This window comes from Fringilla coelebs (genome assembly GCF_963513975.1).
Source record: "Fringilla coelebs genome assembly, chromosome: Z".
Lineage (NCBI taxonomy): Eukaryota > Metazoa > Chordata > Aves > Passeriformes > Fringillidae > Fringilla > Fringilla coelebs.
This window is the reverse complement of record NC_140031.1, coordinates 66439613-66464235: the sequence shown is the minus strand read 5'-3', so window position 1 is coordinate 66464235 and position 24623 is coordinate 66439613. Positions and strand designations below refer to the sequence as shown.

The window sequence follows — 24623 nt, the reverse complement described above, 5'->3', positions numbered from 1 at the left end:
TGGGGAGAGGGGAAGTTGTAGGGAAAGAGCAGAATGCCTTCTGAAATACAGTGTACACCACTGGCAGCCAGATGACAGAGGCAGTGCACTCTGCTGCCAGGTGACGTGGGTGTAAGGCAGGGGCAGTGCTGTTTGGGTAAACACGGAGCTGGAAGTGCTGAGAAATCGTGGGTTCAGTTGAGGAGAAGCAGTGCGAACTCTGCATTGCCACAGCCCTGTTGGGAAGAGCGTGCGGAGGTGCTGCTGGATGGAGCCCCCAGACAAGCTGGAAGAGGCCGGAGATGGTGCTGCTGCCCCTGTCTTATTGCCAAACAGGGAAAGCTTTAGGCCAAGGTGCTTCAAGCGTTATGCCTGGACACATACTTATCCTGTTGGAAATGGATTTTTTCCCCCATGGGCTTGAAGAAAGGCTGAGATTGCCCAGTGCTGGCAGGAAGGGTGGCTCTGGCACTGAGCTGTGAGGGCAGTGGGGAGCAAGGCAGGGCTCTCCGGAGCCACAGAGGTGCTCCTCTGGCTGGGTGTGGTACGCTTATGTCAGTGACTTCATGGTGATGCACTTCTACCACCAGCACTGTCCAAAGCCTTTCAGAAGAGCACAGCATTAGAGAACAACCTTGCCTACCACTTAACACATGGGGTTTTTTTACCCATGCTCAGAACGAAGCAAACATACAAAGTGTTCAGTGATTCCTGGTCTCAGAGATTGTTCCAGAAAGCAAATCGTCAACCTTGATTGGTTAAAACCAAATAACTTTTCAGAAGTTTCAGTTTTCTGCTGCTGAACAAAACACAGATATACTGAACTTAGAGAAACTGACATCCTCCTTTACGTAGTCTGCCAGCTAAGTCTGCAGTTCACTCCTCTAACTGGGCTAATGAGATCTGGGAGTATTCTATAAAGCACAGATTTTGATAGGGAAACCCCTCTTTTATTTAAAAGAACAAGGCTCAGAGTTCCTAGTTACAGAAATTCTAATGATGTGGCTGAGTGCTCTAAAACCTGACGATGCAAGAGAGCTTCCAGCGAACTGTGAAAAAAACAAAAGTGGAAAATCAGTTTCGAGTGTTCACATGGGGTTACTCCAAAGACATCTGCGCTCTTCTGCTTTTTGAAGGCGAACTGCGAGGGAAAGCCCCAGGGCTGAAAAAGGCTTCCGCTTTTTTTTTTCTTCTTTCTTTCTTTCTTTTTTTTTTTTTTCCTTTCCTCTCCCAGCAACTGCGAGCCGCACTGAGGGGATTTAAGAGCAGAGTACGACATGTCCCAGCCCCCACGGGCTTTGGTCGTGTTCTTGGCCAGCGCCGCTGCTGCGGGCACGCGGTCTAGGTTGTGCTTTTCACTCTATTGCTTTGCTAATCCTGAAATAATTCGCATTTATTTATTTATTTATTTAAAATCTTTTCAAGGAGCACGTGGTGCACTCCGCTCCCCCCCCTGCCCTGCCCTCCCCTTCATCGTGCCCACCCCCACCCCCGTCTCCCCTGCCCTCCCTTCCCGGGCCGCCCCGCCCCGCCCCGCCGGGCCCGGCCCCGCCGCCCGGCCCGCGCCGCTCCGCGCCCAGCGCGCCGGGGCCGCCGCGCTGCCCGGCTCCGCTGCGGGCCGGGGGACACCACGGCACGGCACGGCACGGCACAGCCCGGCTCGGTGCGACTGGGCTCGGCGCGGCCCGGCGGGAGGGCGGCTGCGATCCACCGCGACCGGCGATGGGAGATGGAGGGAGCCGGCGGTGCGGTAAGGGGCGGCGTATGCCCGTGCGGGTGCGGGGGTTGCGCTCAGCCGGAGGCACTTTTCCCCATTTACTTTTGCACTTTTTCTTTCCCCCCGCCTCTTTTTTCTTTTTTCTGTTTTCTTTTTGTTACCCTTTCTCTTTTCTTTCTTCCTTCTTCCCTTATCCCTTTTCCTCTTTCCTTTTATTGTTTTCATTTTCCCCGCTCAATTTCTTTCTTTTTTTTTTTTTTTTTAAGTCCTTTCCACAGTGCCCTAAGAGAAAAAATGTTGGAGCCCACTTCTGTACTCGTAACTGCTAGATCCCGAGAGACACCAGCTGCGGCAGAGAAGCTGCACTCAGGGCTGGGACTCCGAGCCTGCACATCGTGCAGTTCGTTTTGCTCGTGTCTCCAAGTAACTTGTCTGTCTAACACATCAGCACTGTTGCTGCGCTGACAAGCTCTCTTAATATAGCCAAATTCTTGAATTAAACAAGACGTTGTTAGAAAAGCGTTTGGCTGAGTAGTAACATTGCACTTTCAGGGCATGAGTGGGGTTGAGATTATTTCACCAAAAGTGGAAAACTGTAGAATATTAAACTACCCAGGCATGCTCCTGTGCAGTTGAAGTGTTATCTTCATCCTTGCTCCTGGGAACTGGAGCTACACTTCTCAATGGGAATATAAACATATATTTGAAATGAGTTTGAACTTCACACAAACCCACTGAAGTTGCTCACTCCCATATAGGTGAGTATTTCCGTGCTATAAACATCAATTACCTGTCTGCCACAGGGTCCAGTTAGTATATTGTCAGGCAAAGCTACACGTATATGTAATTGAAGTGCTTTGGATGTGTAATAGGCAACTGCAAGCACTCTTAGTTTTGCAGCTTCAGTCACACTTTAATTCTGTCTGTGCATAGGGCCATTAACACAGAATGTCAAATGCAGTATTTGTAATAAAACTGGAGGTTGCACACCCAATCTTTGAAGCAATTGTAATAGAGTGCTGAGAGTCATCCAAGCCTTTCTGGTTTAGCTAGTAGAAAGAAGCCTCTTTCTACTCCAAATGCTTTTTCATCAGTCATAGCCTTAGTTGATGTGTTTCAGCAGATGTTACTAGTTTATTGCTCAGTGAATCTGTCCTAGCTCTGTTGGTTTACACAGACAGGGGGTTAGTTTTGGGGCATACTTTTGATGGGAGAGAGGTGAAGTTAATAATATATGAGACTCTGTTCAAATCATCCCATTCAGTTAGAGCCTTGGTTCATTGGGGGATGTGAGAACATCGTTTGTGGTAGTGGTGATGATAAAAAAGAAAGTCCAGGAAACTTACATGCTGCTGTTTTCAAAACTTGAAACAAGTTTTGGAACAAAACAACTAGGACTTCTTAATCCACATAGAAAATTTTTGCGTAACTGTTCTGTGTGAAAGTGGTTCTCTTGAGCTATTTGTACTTAAGTGGGTTGTTTGATTTACTATTTCCATTTTTCAGTTTGATCTCTGTGCCATCAAAGTGAGAAGGAAAGAGAGAGGAAAAGAGTGAGGATCTTAATGAACATACTAGTGACTTTTTTTCCCCAGCAAATCCTTCTTTACTGTTGTCAAGGTGCATAGCTGAAGGACATGGATGTTGTTGAGAGTACTTCCCCCCCCTGCCTCCACACCAACACAGTCCTTTCTATTCTTGCCTGTCATACCAGGAAACTGGCAATTGATTTTGCAGCTTTGATATAAGACATGGTTTTGGGTTTGATTCTTGTGGGCTGAGAGGCAGACTCTCTGCAAGAGTGCCATGGAGCATCTCTGTGGGCACTTATCTCCATGAGTGTGTTCTGAGACAAGTGCTGGAAGATTCATCATTTAGATAGCACAACTTCTACACCACACAAGGCCACCAACACAAGCACTAAGTAAGGGTGCCTGGGCCATGGTGGATAAACTGCCTTTGTGCTTGCACAGTAGCTGATTGCTTGAAACCATCCCTGCTTCATGGTTAGACAGGCTAGCAGACCTGAGGACTGGAGTGATTTTTCTCAGGCATGTGTTTCTCGGAGGCTTGTGTTTCTCTTTGCTTGCAAGGGTCTTGAGAGAGAGCAAGAGGCTGGGGGTACTGCTGGTGCTGATTTAAATGTAATTTAGAGGTAGCACAATGTAGTGGCCTAGTGAAGGGAGCCCAAGAAAGAGAGGGACGGGGTATAGTCTCCATAGTATTAGGTGGGTAGGTCTCCAGGGTACGAGGGAGCCATCTGCCAAGCTGCTGTTCTTCAGCTGAGGCTGGACAAACCTGTGAACTGCTGCCAGAACTAAAAGACTGGGGCTGTCAGAGTATCCTGCTCCAGATCAGCTCTGCATTGTGAGTGCTGAGGATGCCCAGGGTGCAGCCACTGTTAGAGTTGTTTGGTGAGAGTCTTGCTGAGCTCACCCAGCAAAGGTGGGAGTAATGTTCCTGGGCTCAGCAGGGATGCATGCCACCCACTGCCCTGGAAAGGACATTTCCTTGCAAATGGTCTCTGATGGAAGGCTGGCTTCTGGTGGAACAGGGATTTCTCGATCTGCCACTTTTCGATCTGATTTCTCGATCTGCCACCAAGACCTGCTCTGTGACCTGGGTGGTTCATTGCATCCTAGTGGATTGTAAAATTGCATGTGTCTCCTTCTCTCTGGAAGTTTGGCTGAGATGGAGGATGTGTGCTAGGGAGCTTCTCTGGGCATTCACCATACAACAAAGTGTGTCTGCAGATAAACTAATTTAGGTCTTGTGCAACTTGTGTCCTAAACTTCTGAATATCTTCCTAAATGGATTGATGCCCATCAAACCCCATGATCACAAAGACTATTTCCAGTCCTTATTTTCCTGTTTGTAGTGATGCGAATTTGGGGGGCGGGGGGGGGGTGGGGGTGTGTGCGTTAGAAATAATTTTCTTCTGTTAGGTGAAAAAGCTGTTTGAGACCAGCTCAAAGTGTCTGCCTCATACTTTCATTCTGGATGTAAGTGCCTCTCAGGAATGGCGCTGTTTGAAGTATCCTTCTGCAGTATGTTTCCAGTTACTCTCTCTAAGTGCAGCTCCTCCTTGCTCTGAGATGTTTCTTGCTGTTTTGCCAGCTTCTGTTCGAGACCACAGACTCCTGTGATGCTAATGCATCCAAACATTTATTCTCTTCATTACAGAGATGAGCAAGGCAGGTTGCGGATGGTGCTTAAAAGCAGGGTGGGGTGAGAGCTAGCCCTCTGGGTGCAGGCTTGGTTGCTACAGGGTTGAATCAGGAGTCAGAGGAGTTCCAGTATTATCTAGCCCTTGAAGCTTGAATGGTTTCTGAATTGACTGTACTTCCTGGATGCTGTAAGTAAAAAAACCTGTTTGGACACTGGATCAGGCTGTCCATCAGGGATCAAGCTGTCCATCAGAGTGTGAGCACTGCATTTCCACTTCCACTGAATACCTCAGCCACCAGTGATGGCTGTGGGAAGTGTGTGGCTGCCTTTGCTAACTGCACAGAAGATTTTCAGTGTTGCAACTTCTGAGCTAAGCCAAAGGAAACCAGGCTGGAGCTGGCTTCTGAAGATGGCCTGTCAGGGCAGAAACACAGTGGTCACTGCCATGCTTGCCGAGAACATCACATCATAGCCACAGCAACTTTTTGTTGCCTGGTGAAAGGACTGTCTTGCACAGGACCAGGAGTTGGGACTTGATGATCATGATGGGTCCCTTCCAAGTCAGCGTATTTTATGATTCTAAGACTGAAAGGAGGCCCTTGTCTTGAAACTGTGATGCAGTAGTTTGGGAGAAGTAAGAAAACAACTTAATGGCACAGATTACATAACACAAGCCTCCCTTTTTGCAGAAGCCATGAATGGGGCTTGCTTTCTCTTCTCGGAGTGAAATGACTCAGTGGAAGAGGTGGTTTAAAGTGTACTAATTTTTTTACAACAGTTTTCAAATAGGAAGTGTCATTTGAGTAATAACTGCATCTCCCAGGCTGAATGAAAGCCAAGTGTGATGGCAAGATGCACTTAGGCCTGGGATATGTCTGCATGACAGTGCTAACAGAAGAATGCTTCCCAGGGAAGCCCTGTTCTCAAGAGGGAACAAATTCTAGTACCAGCAAGTTCTGATTGTTGTCAGCCGTCTTGTCTGTGGACTTGCTGTGACTTAAGGAGGAAAAAAGAAGCGGTATTAACTTCCTCACCAGTGGGACACGAGTGCCAGCTGGCCTGTGTTGTGCTGCTTGTGGGGGATGTAACATCTTTGAAGTCTTCTGCTTTCTTGCCACAGCTGGAACTGCCTGTTGGCTCCTGACCACTTGCAGAGCCATAGCTGCCCAACAATGTTGGCAGTCCTTAAGGTGCACTTTCTTAGCTAGCATTCGGTCTTGAAACAATATTTTCAGTCCCCCAGTGCCTGCACCTCAGGAGAGATTTGTTAATGTGTTTTCTCACTTCTGCCTTAATTGTGCCAAAGATAAGATGGCTCAGATCAAACTTCTGTCAAATTTCTGTTCCAAACACCTTCTCTTAAATCTAGGTAAGGCTCAGAAAAAACTGCTGAGGGGAAAGCTGTAAAATTATTTTTAATATATGATATGAAATAATCATGCAGAATCAGTAAGCTGTGTCTAAGATACATACCCCTTTTTGCACACTCTGTTAGTGTGTTGTTAGTTCTACCGTTTGTGCTTGCCACAGAGAAAATGCAGTTTTTACACTTTTGCAAATGTTAATTCTTCCAGTGTGGAGAGGTCTGATGGCTGGGTGTGGGGTGGTTTTTTGTTTCTTGTTTTGTTTTTTGGGGGTTTTTTTTGTTTTTTTTTAACCATTCACTCAAGTGGAATATTTTAATCACGTGGGGACACTCCCTTAAACTATGTTTATAACATTGATTTGAAAAATGAAGATGAGCTTTCCCAGTACCCTGCCCCTCCATTCATAAAAGCAGTATATATTTAACTGGACATAAAGAATGTACAGCACATGGCAAAGGATGCTGTCTGTAAAGTTTCAAGGAACAGCAGATGTTGACTAGGGTTTTGGAAAGGATTTAGTTGCTTAAAGAGAAACAGAACTAACTTCTGATAGGCTCATGAGGCATTTAGGTATACTCAGATTTTAGCTTCCATGGAGGAGAAATCCATGTGGACTAGACCTGTAGCCTGTCTAAACACTGTCCTGCCATCTGAGATGATTGAAGATGATGGAAGCACACTACCTGCTGAAGTGAAGCAGTCTGTCAGTTTGCTAAATATACTGGAACAGATTGAACAAAAACAGTAAATGCAAGATGTCTAACGCATGCATCACTGAATTCTCTGAATATAAGATGCTGTCTTTGCACAGTTTTTCTTAAATCACACCCCACCCTAATGCTCTTTGACATAACTCAGGAATATACTTGCACTGTGGCTTTATAAAAGTTTTGGGTGTTTTTCTTCATTTTTGTCTATTATGTCTAAGAACACAGTGGTTTGGGCAGTGAGCTAAAGTCTTCTTCTCAGAGGACTTGTTTTGATTCTTGCACATACCTTAGAAATAATGCGTAGATACCCAAAGGTCCATACAGCATGCATCAAAAATCACTGACTTGACAAATACAAAATGCTGAGTGACCTTTAATGGTAAAGTGTAATTATACAGACTTTGAATTAATGTGCTCTTCACAGCCATGCAGTTGCAGCTCAGACAGCGTCAGCCTTTGCATAATAGAAAGCATTTAATTCTATATAACAGCTGACTGCTTCCTAACAACTTCAGCCAAACAACAAAGCAAACATTTTTTTTAAGGGGAGAAAAACTCAAGTGCAGGTCCAAAACAAGGTGAGCAGACTGGAAAAAAATTTTACCTGCATGGTACTGTTGCTAAGGCATTAATTTGAGGCTTTTTTGTCGCTGTTCCCAAGTTTTTTCCTAAGCAGAAAGTCTTTTGCTTCATTTCTGAACTGAGCTTCTCTTTTGAGACTGAACTTCTGTGAAGTCTTCCTTTGTGCAGGGAGAGCAGCTTTGATAGTATCTGCACCCTTTCAGTTTTGCTCTCTCCAGCCTGACTGCTTCCTGTGAGGCTGCTCATAGTAAACAAACCCTGTAGTGCTGGGAATTACGGCATAGGAAGCCTGCAGTGCCCTGGTGCCTTTTGGTGAATCCCTGGGGTAAGCTGTGGAGTGTGTTGTGGTGAGGACTCAGGAGGAGCTGGCTGGATGGTACCAAGGGTGAGGTCTCTCCAGTCCAGGGCCATCCAAAGCCTTGTGAGCAGGTAATAGGGACTCTCTGCCCTGGTTTGGATTCACGGCTGCTTTAGCCCAGGAGCATGTATGTGGTCATGGAGGTCAGCAGATGCCCAGGAAGAGGTCAGCTTAGAGATTCATGAGAAGGATGTGATTTCTATAATGTTAGGGATTTGTATGCCTTGAGCTTGTTCACCCTCCTAGTTAGGTACCTCAGTATTTTGGTTTCTGTGAGATTGCTTTGCAAGGTGGTTTGTGGTTTTGACTACACACTGTACCAGGAACCATGTCCTTTGTGGTGTGGTGCTGACTCCCAGTACCTTCTTCTGTTGTCTTCTGGCTGTTACATTTTAAAAAAATAATGGGGCTGAATTACTGATTGTTCTTTGCTTTTTTCAGACCCCTTATCACTGCAAGCACCTCTGCCATATCTCTCAATTGCCTTGTAGTTGAAAAGTCTTATGTGTCCCTCTCTAAAATCCTGACTTCTCTGCTGGAAAACAGCTATATGCAGTGCTCTTACACAAGGCCATTCTTTCCTCCCCACCTTCTGTCTTTCTATACATCTCCCTGCAACTCCTTATAGTTAGGAATTAGTTTAAAACCCAGGCATAGATTTCTTCTTACTCAAAACCTTGGCTAGCATTAAGTTTTAGCAGCTCCAGCTGAGATTAAGCCATGCAAAGCTCCTGTTCTTTTGGATTTTAATTACTTTACCAATGCTTTAATTCAAGAATTGTGAACGTGTATTAGTGTGGGGAGGTATAAGGAAAACACAGCTCTGGTTTATGAGGTCACATGGAAATAAACACTACAACCATTGCCTACCCAGTGGTCTTACTGTGAGCGCCCACACTCTTCCTGTGATGTTGGTACACTAGGTTTTACCAGTTGGCAAGTTTATTTTAATGCCAGCTTTCTGCATTTAATCCTGTTACTTAGGAAAGCGATTTAAGACAAGCTTGACGGGCCTAGTCTTTTCAGATCAATTGCTATGACCTATCAAAAACAGTGAAGCTTGCTGAGCTCTTGGCCACTCAGGGATGATGTGACAGGAAAGGCAGAGCTCTCAATGCAGGATTCTGTAAAGACTTGCCCATGACATTGCAACTTGCTGGAGAAGGTTTTAACATCTGTGGGAACCTTCTGTCTGTCATTCCTGCTGAGAACATAAACTCACTGTATCGGGGTATTTGATACGCTGCTGACAAGCAATTGAGTTTTGTGCTGCTAGAGATGTTGGTGAAGCAATGAGAATGGACCAAGCACAGCCTGGGATTAGAAATGGCCCAGGTGTGTCTGTGAAGCTCTCCATAGTAGACTCTGATTTACAGGCATTCTTCAAGGCTTTTTTCTGCTTTCTTGCAATACTGCAGTATTTCCCCAGTAGCCTCAATGAAACCTCCAAAAGTCACTCCAGTGTGGGGGCTGTTGCCTGTTGTCAGGGAGCTGACATCCAGTGGTGGTATGGCTGAGGGGGAAGGCAGGAAGCTCTGGGAAGCAGAGCTGTGCACATGTGAAAGCATGTAAAACTGGCTTTGTCATGATATGGCTCAGCTGTGGAGACACGCCTGAGGATGCTTTCACCTCTGTGTCCCAGCTAACAGTTCTTCATTGATAGTCCTTAGGTCCCATCCTGCTGATGTTTCCCCTTAGGATGAGTGGTCTCTTGCTGTCCAGAATTTTGGCTGACTCTTGCCCCCTGAAGACTCATGCTTGAGCACTCACCCTGTTCTGCTTTTTCTTATGCACTCTTTTCCCAGGTCTTCTGCAAGGAGTGAGTCTGTCTTAAACAGCATCTGTCTGTCCTCTCAGGGAGTCTGAAAAATTCCAGACTGGAAGTTGCCATTTAATTATCTGCTTCTTTGAATACTTCCTCCTTATTAGACATTTTCAAAGAAAATATATGACCTTAAGTGTGAATGCTTCAGGAGGCACGGGTTCACACTGGTTCTTTGTGCTCAGACTGACCCACTGCTTATTGCAGAGTTGTGGACAGTGTTATCCCCTTCCACTGAGACAAAGCCCAGCTCTCCTATCAGGTCAGCTGAAAATGGTGGTGAGATAGCAAGAGTTTGATATTCTTCAGTTAAAGATTTCTGACATGTATGTATGTGTCTTGGCTTGAAACAAGTTAGGAGGAAATGTTCACAGCAAGTCAATATGATAAAAAAGGCCCCAAGACAAAACCAGTTGGTCCCAAAAGAAAGGTCCCAACCAAAACCTCAGTGAAAGTCAAAAGAGGATGCTTTGGTGCTTTTCTTCTGTGGAGAAAGGAGAAGCATTTTCTTCAGCTTTTTATGACTCACTATACCTATCTAGAAACCACTGGGAGTTTTGGAGGGCAGTTTGAAGGGAGCTTACGAGTTGAAATGAAATTCATCCAGAGAGTGAAACTGAGCTTCAGGAAAGGCAACAACCAGCTCTCATCAGGAGTTAAAGACACTTCTCAAGGGTGATTTGTGGGAACAGTTTCTCCTTGCAGATACTAACCTGCTGCTCCATTTGCACATCCAGACAGCAGAGCAGAGGCAGTGTATGTGCTTCTTGCTGGACTGACTTATCTGTCCTTGACAGCTCCTGCTGGAGAAGCAGGAACCCTCTGGTCTTAGCATCCTGCTGCTGTTCAGTTCAGTGCTGAGACACAGATTCAGCAGCTTCATTCCTATGCTGGCCTGAAACCACCACAAGCACCACAGGCTTATCCTAAAGAATCTCTCTGCTCCCTAAGCATGAAACAGAAGACCAGCAAGGTGGGATCTCTGTTGACCCATGTCAATGCCTTGTGTGAGGTCAACAGAAACTGGTCCAGTGTGTTGGCAGAAGGTCTGAGGGGTGAGGACTGCTAAGTGCAAACTAATGCAGCCTCGTAAATGTCATCTAAAATTCACTGAGAGGCAAATGCAGCCTTCCTAACTCCTGACCAAGAGCTATGACCTGGAGAAGTAGGCTTGATCAAACATGTTCAAACAGGCAGAAAGCACTGCAACAGTGATGCACCAATGGGTAGGAGCTCGCTGCCTCTCTGTCCAGAGCATCACTGGACTGAAAAATAATATGTATATGGCTCATGAGAAATGTATGTACAGCTGGGCTGATTTAAGGGGATTGGTGCTCTTAAGCATCACCCTCTTCAGTAGTGACAAAGATGAGATGCTTCAAAGGTGGTAGATGAGATGCTTCAAAGATGAGATGCTTCAAAGCCCTCTGAGGGGAGCAATTATGAAATGGCTGACCTGGATGCAGATTTCTTTGCCCTTCAGCTGAGAGAGAAGGCTTAAGCAGGAGTTTTATATCCCTTTCAATCTTGCTCATATTTAATCTTTGCTAATGCAGCTTGAAAGCACCATGAATGTTTGTCCATCCCATTTCTGGGCTCCTTGTTTTGGGGCGTTTTGACTCCTGCAAAGCTTGGGTGAGTGGTAGATCGAAAGAAGGAAAGGAGAACACATGTTGTCTCTTGATTTGGACATTGGTAAAGCAATAGTCGTAAAAACTAGCTCTGACCTCAGCATCCTCATTCTTTCCTGCTCCTGCATTCTTTTTTAATACTTGTTTGGATGAAATATGATAAACTTACCCTTAAGTCTGGATATAGACTTTCTTTATACATCCTTTTAGTGCTCTGACAACCTAAATAGATGTTTAATACAGCTGTTCCCATACACAAGCCAATATCTGTAATTTTCATCAACAGAGTTGAGCACTTCTGACAATCAAGTTACCCCTTTCAGATGCAAAGACTAAGATCATGCAACCTCTGTTTAGGCACTTAACTCTGATAAATGATGGCCTATATACTGAAACCCCATTAATTTTACAATTTACTTGTGACTGTTACTGGATAATGCAGAGGGTGCTGTGAGCTGGAGTTTTCTTCTTTGCTTTACAGTAAGGTACAGGCAAATAGAGATCCTTGGAACACGTGTTTGCTGGCAGGGATGCTCAGTGCAGCAGATGTCTGTGAAATCTCAAAGAGCAAGGCTGAGGGATGGAGAAGCTGTGTCCCAGAGGGGTATAGATCAGAAATTCCTTACTGCTCAGGAACCGGACTCTTCTGTTCATTTTATTTTCCATTTCATTTATCTGTCACTGGGATTTGGCACCAGCTAGTTATAAGCAATCCCATCCCTTCACAGCCATCTGAGTAGGCTGAATTTTTGTCTGGCTCTGTAAGCTACTCCTGTCTAAGCTTTTGCAGACAAAGAGCCTTCTCCTGTGTGCTCTGGCTCCAGCTATTTTCTAGCCCTTCCTGCCTCCCTGTCAGTGAATGAATGCAGGCCTGTAAAGCCAGAACAGACATGGTGATTTCTTCCTAGGTCATTTTGTCATGTTTGTGATAGTCATCTTTGGGATAGTAAGCCCGCTATCTGTTCCATCACATCTTTACCAAAGGATTGGGTAGGCTGGTGTTAGCACGTGCATCAACATACGGGAAGCCCTAGTGCCAGGCAGTTGGACTAATGAATGTCTTGTGAATGGTAAATAAATTAGTCCAAGACCCCTGTGTAAGATCTGCTGTTGACTTTGGGTAGAGTGGTGTTGTACTAAATCTTGCAGAACTGGCACAGTGCAGAAAGGTAGGAGAAGAAATGGGTGTAAAAGGCCAGGGGAACCTGGAGCAAAACCATTCTAGGGCATAGGGCAAGGTAACTATTTGTCAGTATGCTCTTGGAAGAAAATACAATTGTTGGACAGATGGCCTAGGAGGAATATATGGATTTGTGATTCCATCCATCTCTGATTAAAGAGCTGTGACTTCATGTTTCTGTGAATTATGTGTCCCTTTTACTTTGAATTTCTGTTTGTATCTCATGCTTATCCTGAGGTATTGGACAGAAATACATAAAAGTTATTGTTGCCCTGGGGGGCAGAATGTTCCATTTAACTTTGTTTTTTAAAGAGGGTTTTCATAAGCTAATGCTTTCACCAATGTAAACCATGCCATGGCTTGCTATGCCACAGCAATTGACTGCCTCATATGAATATAAAGTTTACTGAAGAATTTACACAGTTAGTGATTTATTTTATCTGTCACTTCAAACAGAAGAATTACGGGCTCTGTCTTGCCCAGCTGGGAAGAAACTTTATGCTGACTCTAGATAGTTTTTGCACTACAGTTTATTGCTGGTGTGTGCTTTATCTTAGAGATTTGTTTTGTCCCTACCTGTTCAGAAAAGTGTTTTGATCTTAGTCCTGTAGCCTTTCTCTCTTCTGAGAAACCAGACCTTTACTCTATCGAAGTGTTTCTTACAAGAAAGGAGCCCTGGGAAGGTGCTGGGGGCACCAGACCTGGGTAGAACTGGTTGCTCAGTCCGTCTGTCCATTCACCCCTCCAGGTGTTCCCCTGCTCACTGGGCTCACCACCCTGTGTCCCCTCCCTGCCTCCTGGCCAGATAAGCAGGTTTGACTTGTGTGGTATGGTTGTAAAACCAAGTTGGGCTCTTGTCCTGACCTAGACAGTGGTGGTCATGCATGGGCTGCCCAACAGTACTGCCCCTTAGACACTACTCCTAAGTACATGTTTGCATGCCTTATCCTTCTTCCCCTTCTTGATCATCCTTGTTGTAGTCCTTGCTCCTCACTTTCTCTACCCCACTATCTTTTCAAAGAGACAGCTTGCCCCATTTATGGTTTTCCCATGGGTTCCAGTTTTATGACATACATACTCAAATTTGCTATTTCTGATACTATTCCCTTGATATTTTTAACCCTAACCAGTATTACTGAGATAGTTGGCCAGTGCTGCTGGACTTCCAGTGGGTAAGCTGGCTAAAGGGTGTGTAAAGAGTGGTTGCGTGCTCTCACATCTCTGTTAGGTTTTTTTTTCTTAATACTGAAATTCTTTGTTCAATGATAGAGGGGTGAGCTCTTCAAAAGTGCACTGAGTTGGCCCATGTCTACTCTGGATGATCTTCGTGGTGACACAATGAAATGAATCCTTTAAAAATGCTGCCTGAAGGGATTTCATGTTCCTTCTGCTGTTTTTTCACTAAAAGGTATATAAGCTTTGTTTATTTTTACTCTAGGCAGAAGCACTTGTGCGGGATAATGACATATCAGCTCATGCCCAGAATGTTGCCAAGGCCAAATATGCATTTTTATTTGGCTTGGAAGAAGACAAGCCTTCAGGAATGGGTAAGTTCTATTTATTACTACTGTGTGAAAAAAAAAATATCTCTTGAGCCACTCAGGAAAGTTTTGTAGAAGCTTCTCCTTTAATGACCCCGTGAGGCTCCCTCACTGTGCTATGCTGCCCTTCACAAGTAGCGGACCAGAGGATCCTTCTGGTTTGGCCACAGAAAATGACAGTGGTTCCCTCTCTTATACCCCTGCCTTTCTTCCTGGCTCATGTGGGTCACCATGATGTGACAGCAGGGACTCACCTGCTAAAGACACATTGGTGGAGGGAGTCCCTGCACTTCTCTGCAGTGGAGTTGTTCAGCCACGAATTCTGCAATTGCACATGCTGAAACGTGGAGATCCTTCCAGAAATGCACTTTGTGGTCTTTCTTCAGGTAGAGGTAGGTAAGATTTTAATTCAGATACTTGAGGTGGTATCCGAACTGCTCTGCCCTCTGTAGTCAGTGATTCCAGAAGTCTAGGTGCTTCCATAATATCTAATGTTATGCCTAAGGATCTGTCTTATTCCTGTTGTCTTCCTGTAAATAATAGGGCATTTTCTACCTTTTAAGAGCCCAAGCTTAGAAGGAAGAAAATGTAGTTATTGTAGCTATTCCTCTTGCCTTGTCAAAATTATCAACAAGCCCTGCCCTCTTTAAAAAAACATTTCCTCAGGCTGTTTTCTCTGTGTACCTTGATCCTTTCTAATTGCAAACTTTCTGGAATGTCACTTAATTAAAGAAGACTCTCTTCTTGCCAGAAAAGGGCAGCACTTTGTTCAGAAACAAACTGTGTATTTGCCTCAACTTCAGTAAGGAAAAAAAAAATATTAATAATAATAAAGAATAAAAAAGCAGAACTTGAGTTTCTTCCTGGATTTTATGAAGTTTGGTCATCCACCTGGGAAATACTAGTTGCAAAGTGGAAAAAAATCCAAATTTACAAAAAGAGAAAAAAAACCCTCAAAAAAACCCAAATCAAAAGGATCTCATTTAGGAATTTTAAAAACTCTTCCAAATTGCCATAAAACATGTATCAGTTTATTACATGAATCATGATGACCTCATTTCTTGCTTGGAAAGACCCAGTGTGAGAGCACTGTCAGCAGGCATTGGTACAAATCCAGAGATTGGTATTAAATAAAGTATGCTGTGTCTAATAAATCCAAGTGAATCTATTGTTATTACCAGCCAAAACAATTATCAAATATGACGGGTATTTCAAGCTAAGTACTGAGCTCAAAAATAAAGGGTAGCAAAGAGTAAGCCAGATATATTGACTGATATGCCTAATTCTCTGTATTTTTCCTGTGCTTCCTGCCTTGTTTCTGGATCTCCTCCTGTTCCTTTATTAATGAGAAACTACCATTAGGGGCTAACAATTAGCAAAATGGGAGTGATTTCAAGGGACCCTGACAGGATGGTTTGTGAATATTTAACAGTGGTTAACATGCAACGTTCGTGAATTGTACCCAAAAAACTGGGTGACATTGTGCTTACCCAGACTGGCCTCATGCTGTCACAGACAAATGCATCCTCCTCCTCCTCCTCTTACAAGTTGACTGCCATGGGTAAACTAGAATGGTTCTGCCCCCTCTAGTTTTTTCTTCAGCTTTTAACTGCTATTTACTGGAGGTGAATGAGGACAGGGTTGACTGAGGGGACAGTAGTACAAACTCAGGGCTTTTGTACATCAAATCATGGTTTTTTTGGATTTGACATATGTCAAATACGTCATGACATATGCTTTTGAGGGAAGCAGCTATGCTTGAAAGTCTTTCTGTTCTTCTCCCTGTTAGATGGGAAGGGAGAGAACACCACCAAAAATCCAAATAAACATGCTACTTTCTGAAGTTTCCTTTAAAAGAAAGAAGACATGCTTTTTAGGGGTCAAAGTATGAAATATTTTAGGCAAATGAGTGACAGGGCCATGAGAAATGTTGGTGTTTAAACTTGATCAAGAAAACAGCTTGTCACTGTGGGCAGTTAGGCTGAACTTTAATTTACCTAACCTAAAGCAGCTGACCCATGGCATGGCTGGCCTTAGAAACGGAATGTAGCATGTAAGCTGCTAAACAGCTTAATTACTTCTGCCTTCTGGTTTATACTTTCCCTTTCAGCCACAGCCATGTTACTGTAGCCCTGCTGATGCTGCTGAGGATATTTATGTCTTGACTGAGTACTAAAACACTTGCATCAGAGAAGCCAATTCACAAAGAAAGAGCAATAATTGGGGGCGGCTGTGGCAAACACTTCTGTTTACCCACGTGGGAGATGGCAGCTTTTGTTAATAAGCTCCTGGCTGATTTTTACCTTCCAGGTTGAAGCTGCTGGTCATTTTCAGATGAGAAAATGGGGGGGGGGAGTTAGATGGCTTTAGAGGAGGTGTTTCATCAACGATATTCAAATGCTAATAAAGCTGTCACTAATAAAACATTGTCCTTTGTTGTCTTCAGCCTGATTTTATCTGGGATATTTGTGATCACTGATGCCCTAATCTGCTCTTGTCTTTAATGCATGATGCCTCTTGGCTGGGTCCTCTCCTCTCTTGTCCGTGGCCCATCCTCCTGCCCTAGATGCATTACTCGGAGCAGAATCAGGTCCAAGCCCCCGGGACCCTCCTGTTGTGGAAGGGTTCAAGACCACGCGTTTCCCTGCAGACCCCTCCCACTGGGGGAGTGGGGAGGATGCACCACAGCTGTCCACGTGGCCCTGCACAGCCTGGCCACCTTCCTTGGCGAAACCCCAGCCTTCTGCCTTCCAGCAAAAGAAAATGTTTTTTAGAAACTGAATTTAGCTGGCTTGGATAAGGCCTCTTCTCAGACTCACTGGCATAAAAGGCCGCTTGTTGTATGTGGAAACATACATTCCTTCTCTGGAAACTGCCGTGGAAACAGTGATCTCTATTGAGCAGACTTTTCTTCAGGCTTGGCTATGCTACAGGCCTGATTTTTATGACTTTGCCATTAATACATTTAAATACCAAAAAAGAAAAGAAAAAGTCACGTCCACATGAGCATTTTTTTTTTTAGTCTTAAAAGTGCTTCCTTGGGGGAAAAAAGTGGGGGATACTACAAAATAATTCCTTAAATAAACATGAAGGCCAAATACCCCATAATTCTTGTTATATGAGAAAATAAATCCAAAACTGTTGTTAGGAAGAAAATAGCTTCTTAAGATTAATAAATAGTCTTTTCTCTGATGCTTCTGAGAGGAGAAAGCTTTCATCCCTCCTGTGTACCAGAGGTTTAATCTCTTCACAAAAAGCCCTGTACAAATACTGCCTGTGTTGCTATGCAAATCTGGTCTTTCCCAACAGCTGCTGGAAGAAGCTGCTGGTTTTGAATTCCTGGTGAAACAAATAGCTTTTTGGAAAGCCTGTCACTTGCTGTTTTGTGTTCAGTGAGGTGTCATGAGGCAACTGAGCTCATTTAACATCTTGCTTCTGCCAAAAGAGATGGTTCCAGACACACACTGCCACCGATTGTCTCATGCTAGTTCTTGTGCTCATCTGTGTGCTTAGCAAGCTCAAGCCAGCAAAAACTGTAACAAACCCCTCCAAAATAATGCCAAGAGAAAAATTCTAAAAAAAGGCCTTATTTTCTCCTGGCAACGTATACTGAATCACCTTTGCAAGGGGTCAAACAATGCCAGATCTGACACGTGAAAGAAAATCAAACACATACTTTGACCCATGCAACATACCTGTTCCTGAACTGCAATCAAAGAAATGATTGCTTTTGCTTTAGAATGTCTAGAACCTTTTTTCAAGAGCAAAGGAAGGATGCAATGCCTGCCATTTTGTAAAAGTAAAGCCTTTTCAGAGTTCTTATGCTTCTGATTTAAACACCTTTAAGAAAATTATCCCAGTATCTTTGTATAAAGTGAGCATCACTGACATACATTCTGCCTTGCTTGTCCAGCTCTGCTGCATTGCCCTCACATTGCATGGATGTGGCACCTTCCTGGTCCTCACTGCAGGAACTGCCCTTAGACCACAGGCACTCATTACATTGTTCTCATGATAGCCCAGACTGCTGACTGTAATCTTGCCCAGTGCTCCAACCCTGTTGTTTTCCATTTTGAGGCACCACCCTTTCATCTCTTGCTCTTTCCATCTGCAGGCAATCCTGAAAGTCTGGGCTGCCTGGTCTGGTATCTTCCTCTGCAGCTCTGTTTTCCGTAAGAGGTGCAAAACTGCATTTTCTGAGGGTTGGAGGACTGCCTGATTTTTACATTAATTTTCCTTAATTGCGGTGAAGGATTGGCACATCAGATGTCCTGCAGTGTTTATCAGGAGCACACACAAGGTTGGAATACAGAAAGCTCAGAGCTCTGGTACCCCTCTCCCACATAATTAAAATCCCATCATCATGTTGTGCGTATTTGACTTTATCAGCTTGTTGTTGTTTCTAGTGTCCCACTGCATTTTCTGACATACAGAAGTCCTGCAGGAGTTTTAAAATCATAGTGTGTAATCAATAGTTTTCTCATAAATATCCCCAATGTTTGATGCAAAAAGAAGGTTAACTTTTAAAATTAAAGTCTCCAGAGGTACTGTATTAGAAGGCACTTTTCCAGTTGAGTTTCTGCACTACAGGAAGTGATTACCTCTTTTTCACCAGCATGTTCACTGGCCATGCTGAGTGCTCCTCTTTTGCAACATGGAGTAAAGCAGGTCATTTTGAATGCTCTGCAGAGCAGTGCTGTCAGATGAGAATCGTGCCCATGGAAAAATAAGTGCTGGTGCAGAAGGACAGGTTCTATTGTGCTCTGCATCTTGGCTGCAGAGGTGGAGAGGTGGAACTATTTTGCTGTCTCCCTTGAATTTCTTAGTCCCGCTTCCTGGGGCTGGGAGAAGTTGAGGCATGCTCTGGAACTGTCAGGTGTCATGTGATAGATGTCTGAGTTTCCAGTCCAAGGGGGAGGAAAACTAAAGGGGGCACAAGGCATTATCCTAAGTCCCTTGCTCCACAGGAGGAAATTGAATGTCTTGTGACCTCCACTTGAAAGTGGATAGATCAAGTTATCATAACCTACAGCTGTAGGGAGGAGATTACCACATCCTCAACTTTCTAAACAACAGAGTTGTTTGAAGGCCAAGAGTTTAGTACAAATAATCATTAAAACATGTACTGTTTGTTTATTGATTTTTAAAGGTGCAGAATTAAGCACTCAGAAGTTAGGAAATGCCAGAGTTAAGGCAGTAGATGTCTCCCTGTCTGTGTTCTTTTGGCTGACGCTGAGAGCCATGCTGATGTGAGCACACAAATATTTGGGGACCTGGTGATGCTGGCAGTCTGTCAGTGTCTGGCCACATCAGATGCTCTAAGTACACATGGCACAGGCTGAATTCGGCAGGGCTCAGCAACAATTTCCTGGAGGCAGTCAGGTCATCCTCTTCCATCAAGCAGAGAGAAAATGGGGCATCTAGATCAGTGGGCATAACAGGAGAGGCTCAGCTAGCTGACTTGACTTGTTATAGGCAGGTACAGTGGGACACAGATGTGTTTTTACCTGTCACTATGGCCTCCTCAGCCTCAGCCCCATCATCTGGCAAGATCTGCAGCACACCAACGCAAACCATCTACTGTGCTGTAGCCTTGCTTCATTTCTGAAGCTTTCTGAAGGAAATGATGCATGTTAACTTGCTGCTGATATGCACACGGAGAAGGCATTTAAATAAAATTATATGGATAGGTGCAATTCTGGCCTGGTATTGGACTGAAAGAGTGTAACACAGAGTACAGCATGTATTTTTCCTGTTCACAGTTCGCTGCTTTAACAAGTACCTTCTGTCGTAGATCCCTGTGTTGTTTATTTAACTCTATCCAGCGTCTGGAGGAAGGGAGTCTCAAATGCTGTGAGAGCCTGCTAAAAAGTTACTGTGCAATGTCCAACAGCACATTTAGCAACAAACACTTGGAGCCTGGGAGACGCACGTGTCCCTCTGTGTCCTGTTTTTGTTTTAGCTGGGCACATAACTTGAGATCCATCTCCTAGGGTGCTTTAAGAACTGCCTAGCAAGACTACTGTCAGATTGGTAATTGGTCCCAAACCCTGAAAAGTAGTAAAGGACATCCTTTTCTGCATGTGTGCCAGGTTTCTGGATCTACAGAAATCCAGAGTTTCTGAGATCTGTGCTTACAAGTGATGGATTTTTAAAGCCCTTTTTGCTTGCTCAAAGCAACTTTCCAAGGGTTTTGAGAGGATTATTGAAAATACAGTATTCTAAATATATAACATTAATTATAAGTGAATTTAGAGAGGCTGTAAAGTCATTGTAGATGCTGAAAGTGTCAAAACAGCTGTGAGTTGTCACTGCTTCAGAAGTTTTTTCTTCAGGTGAAGTCTCTTATGGAGCTTTTAAAGTAATTCTTGCTAATTACTGTGTGTGTATCTACACTTAAAAAATCTGTTAGCTACTTCCTTTCTAAATCACGGCAGCAGAAAAATAGAAAATTTCAGATTCTTTTTGGATCTTTTGTTTACATTTTGGGTTTCAGACTTCTCCAAACATAATAAAATTAAATGAAAACTTGAGATTCTTAAATGAAAACTTGAGATTCTCACAGCCATATAATTCCAGAGTATGCAACTGCAAAGAAGAAAAGGGCATTAAATATTCTAAGACCCACTTGCACTTTTATGTCAGGATAAGGAGTCCAGATATTCCCTTTGTATTTTCTCTCCTGTTCCTGCTCTTGCTAGCAGCTGTTCCACTCTACCATTTTGCTTTCCAGGGTAATGACTCTTGGGACTGAGCTATCTCACTGACCATCTGTGGCCCATACAGCAATTTGTAGTGGATAATCCCTCACACTAAATCCTCTCAGCACGTGCTGCATGTTAGTTTTGGACTTTGTCCTGTTTTGAGCTCGCTGTAGGCCTGTGAGTGACTGCAGCAAGGTGCCATCCTTCTTGCAACCAGGGGAAAGGTACAGGGCTCTTTGGAGGACACTTAATTCAGTGCAGTTGGGGTTATGCAAGTGGTCTCAAACCCTGTTTACCACTGGGAATTAGTTAAAATCTGTGGGGAAAATATGCAGCTAAGTCACAGTGTTGCTTGCATAAAGCTTTCCATCAGGAATAGGGCTAGGACTTGTGCAGTTGTAAAAAAGTCCACACAAACTCTCAAAGAGACACAAAGTGACCTGTATATTTTACATGCTTTCTAAATGGTCATTGCTTTCTAAATGCACAGAATTTATGTTCTTATCCTAGTGGCTTTTCTCACTCTTTTCCAAACCAATGACAACTTAGCATCATCATATCCTGCCAGACTCCAGCACTGGCTAGCAGAGAGATTCATCACAGATTTATCTAGCATGGGCATGGTGGTCCTGTGGCAGACTGAAGTTTTGTCTGTCTCTGGTAGCCCAAAACTGCCAGAATTTAGGGAACTACACAAGAGCAGTGGTGGGCAGTATCTTTTTGTGAATCTCTTCCCAATGTGCAGGAAGCTGTGGGTGTACGATTTCCTGAGGAACATACTGCGCCTGCATGTGTGCAGGGGATTATTTTTTTCCCCCAACAAATTAGTTTAATTTCTGGGTAACCCTGAGCCACTGGCTATCACACACTGTCTGGCTGTTCAAGTATGGGCTGCAAAGAACACACAGCCAGTTTGTGCTGTTGGGCTCTGTGCCAAACCTCCCAGTGACCACAGCAGGGAGTCCCTCTAGTTGTCTCTTTTTGGGGTGAGGGATCTCAGCCAAGATGGTCAATTTTTCTGCAAGGGCTCAGCCATACCTCTTTTCCTTTTTACCTTCCCTGCTAAGGCACAGAAGCATTTCACCAGGATTTATTTCTAGGCAACTCTCCCCAGCCTCTTCCCTGTGCCTCTCACTTTCCCTCAGCTTCCCCATTTCCACCAACTTGTTGTTTTTACATAACGCTGCTGTAACTTTCGACGGGATGAAGACCTGGCTCTGCTTCTCCTTTTTGGAGCAAGCAAACTGCCCAAAGGCCTGGAGTGTCTGCAAGCTGCAGAAAATCCTGCGCTCAGTCCAGTGTGGATGTTTGCAGTCCAGTTACAAAAGCCCCATGTTTGCATTATGTTAATCCCCTGGCTTTGGCTACTCTGGCCAGGCAGGACCTATTGCAGCATGGAGAATGACATCATTTGGAAAAAGAGCTGCTGCACGAGGCTGCCAGAGGCTGTGCAGCAGCCCTCCCCTTTTATAGGGGACGGCTGCTTCATCTCAGCAGTAGCAGGCTGCTTTATCAATTGGAATAGTTATAGTGACTGTAGAAGTTGTAACATGATGCAATGCAGGACAAGGAGATGTGTGTAACCCTCCTCTCTGGCAGGCTGCAGTAGTGATACAATACTGTAAATCCTGTGATTTGTTCATTGAGCTCTGTCACCTAGAGATTTGTCTCATCTTAATGCATACATTGTTTTTTACTTGCCCTAATTTGCCTTTTACAAATGGTGGCAAGAATACCAGGAAAGCATAAGTGATATGATGCTGCATGCGAGCTCACCCACGTGCTACTTGTGATCGGCGCAAGGAGCTGCAGAGACATAAAATGCAGGATGACTGGGCTGCTTAGTGAATGCTTCCAGCTCACTAATGCTGAAATGCCATAAAGCATCCTGCATTCCGAAACCAGCACATGACTCTCAGCATCGCCATTCTGCCCGATTCTCCCCTTACGGACGCAGTTACAAAAACGGCAGCTAAGCACAGACGTATCCCTGGCATGCCGTCAGGCAGCCTTGCTGGAGGAAATTTTTTTTTCCCCCTGCAAGCTGCCAAGGTGGACTCCTTAGCTCCTGCGATAGACTGAATGAGACTGCAGTTCCCCCATCAGTTTCATAATACTCAGAAAGCATCCATTTACATCATTGTGTGCAGTGCAGGGCAGCAGCTGCCAGGAAATTTGAAACTATTTTGATTCCAGTTGACTAGAACAGCAGCAATTGAATTAGCTGGTATCGCTATAGATAAACTGATGATCTTTGCATTTTATTTCTTTGACCAATGGGTAACTGCTGGAGCTACAGTAACCTCTGTGAGTAAGGAGACTGTTCAAGCAAATATATCTAATTTCTCGAGCTATATAATATATATATATATATATATACTGTATAGAGAGAGACACTCACACCATTCTTTTTTAAAATGTACCTGTAAACAAAATGTCTGTCTATGCTTTTAACTTGTGTTTTGCTTCCTAGAATTTCCTTTTATTATGCTGTAGACAAGTTTGCTTGACATGGAATGGTTATTTACCTATGAAATATCATATCTATGCCTGATTTAAGTAATTAATTCTTTCAACGTCTAGTCATCAGAAAGGCTGCCAAATGCTGTTAGGTTATATTTACCCGGTCTCAGTTTTCTAGTCACTCACCCCCTTTCTATTTTAGCTTTTTCCCTATCCATTTCTTTCTTCTTTTTCTTTCTTTTTTTTTCATTTGTTGAAAGAAGCCACCTTCAATGCAAAGTAGAAATTTGTGTTACCTGGAAGTGTGTGTCCTTTCTTTGTTTGTTTGGTGGTGGGTATTTTTTTTCCCTGCGCATCTTCAGTGCAGTCCTTAAATTTTGTTGTTGTCTTTCTATCCTTGTTTGTAATGCAGTCATATTGGGGGATGGGGTTAGACAGGATATGCCAGTAGCTGCAGCAAGACATGATGCTGTGGTGGTGGATGGGAATAAGGGAGGAGTTTCCCTTAAAGAGCTCAAGCTCCCCTAAGCTCTTGTACCTGAAATAGCTCTCTGAGGAAAGGGAAAGGCTTTACAATTTTGGGAGAGAGTGGCGGATTGGTCTTGGTTTACTTCACGAAATAGAGACCTTGGCAGTCATGTGCATGGTGGTACCTAACATAATGGCGACAGAACACCGCTTTGATGTCATATAGGAAGTTTTTTCAATCAGACAGAGAATCAGGAAATATTCCTGCATGAAGGCAAGAATCCCACTGACTTGTGCTTGCACACAGCAGCGACAGCAGCAGCAGCAGTCTGTCTAGAGGATGGCTGCTGACATCTCACTTCAGAAAAGGCTTTACATTTCTACTGTGATAGCACTACTTTCTTGCTCAGATGAAACACAGCTTGCAGTGTGGCAGAGGGGAGTACATGTAAGCACTCTCTCTCCCTTTGGGCACCTCTCTGTGCCTGCATGTGCAGGTATGTGCTCTGTATGTGTACCTCTTCTGGAGTCTGGTGGGCTTGCCAGACTGTGAAGCTCAGGAGGAGAAGTAAATCAGAAACTTGCTCAAGATTTCTTTCCACAGCCAGCAGTGGCTGTCAGCGGCAGATGGGGACGCGCAGCAGAGCATTTAGCATTCACCACAAGAAATAAGGCCCCCTCTGTTTCCCTCGTGTTGGTTCAGAAGCTAAGATAGCAATTAGTAGAGACGAGCCTGGCCCCTTGGCAGGATCTGTGTGCGGTGCCTTGTTAGGGCTTGGCCTCTGGAGCACATTGGCTGCCTCCCAGCCCCACAGGAGGCTGGGGTTGATGCTCTGGGCTTCCTTCCAACACAGCGGGATGTGTGGGTTGGAGTGAGACATGGGGGGTCCCAGCTCTTGGGGCACTGTATATTCCCTTTCTTCACACAGTAAG

The 24623-nt window shown here is 44.3% G+C and overlaps 1 protein-coding gene across 1 annotated transcript in view; it reads left to right on the top strand.

Moving 5' to 3' along the window:
• Nucleotides 1–1567: 1567 nt before the first annotated feature.
• Nucleotides 1568–24623, top strand: part of PSD3 (pleckstrin and Sec7 domain containing 3) — a gene marked incomplete at both ends in the record, with an annotated part of 105495 nt that continues 82439 nt past the window's right edge. The window contains 2 exons of the mRNA XM_084224757.1: nt 1568–1729; nt 13953–14061. Coding sequence (XP_084080883.1) covers nt 1709–1729; nt 13953–14061 — 130 coding nt within the window. The remainder of the gene's footprint in view (nt 1730–13952; nt 14062–24623) is intronic.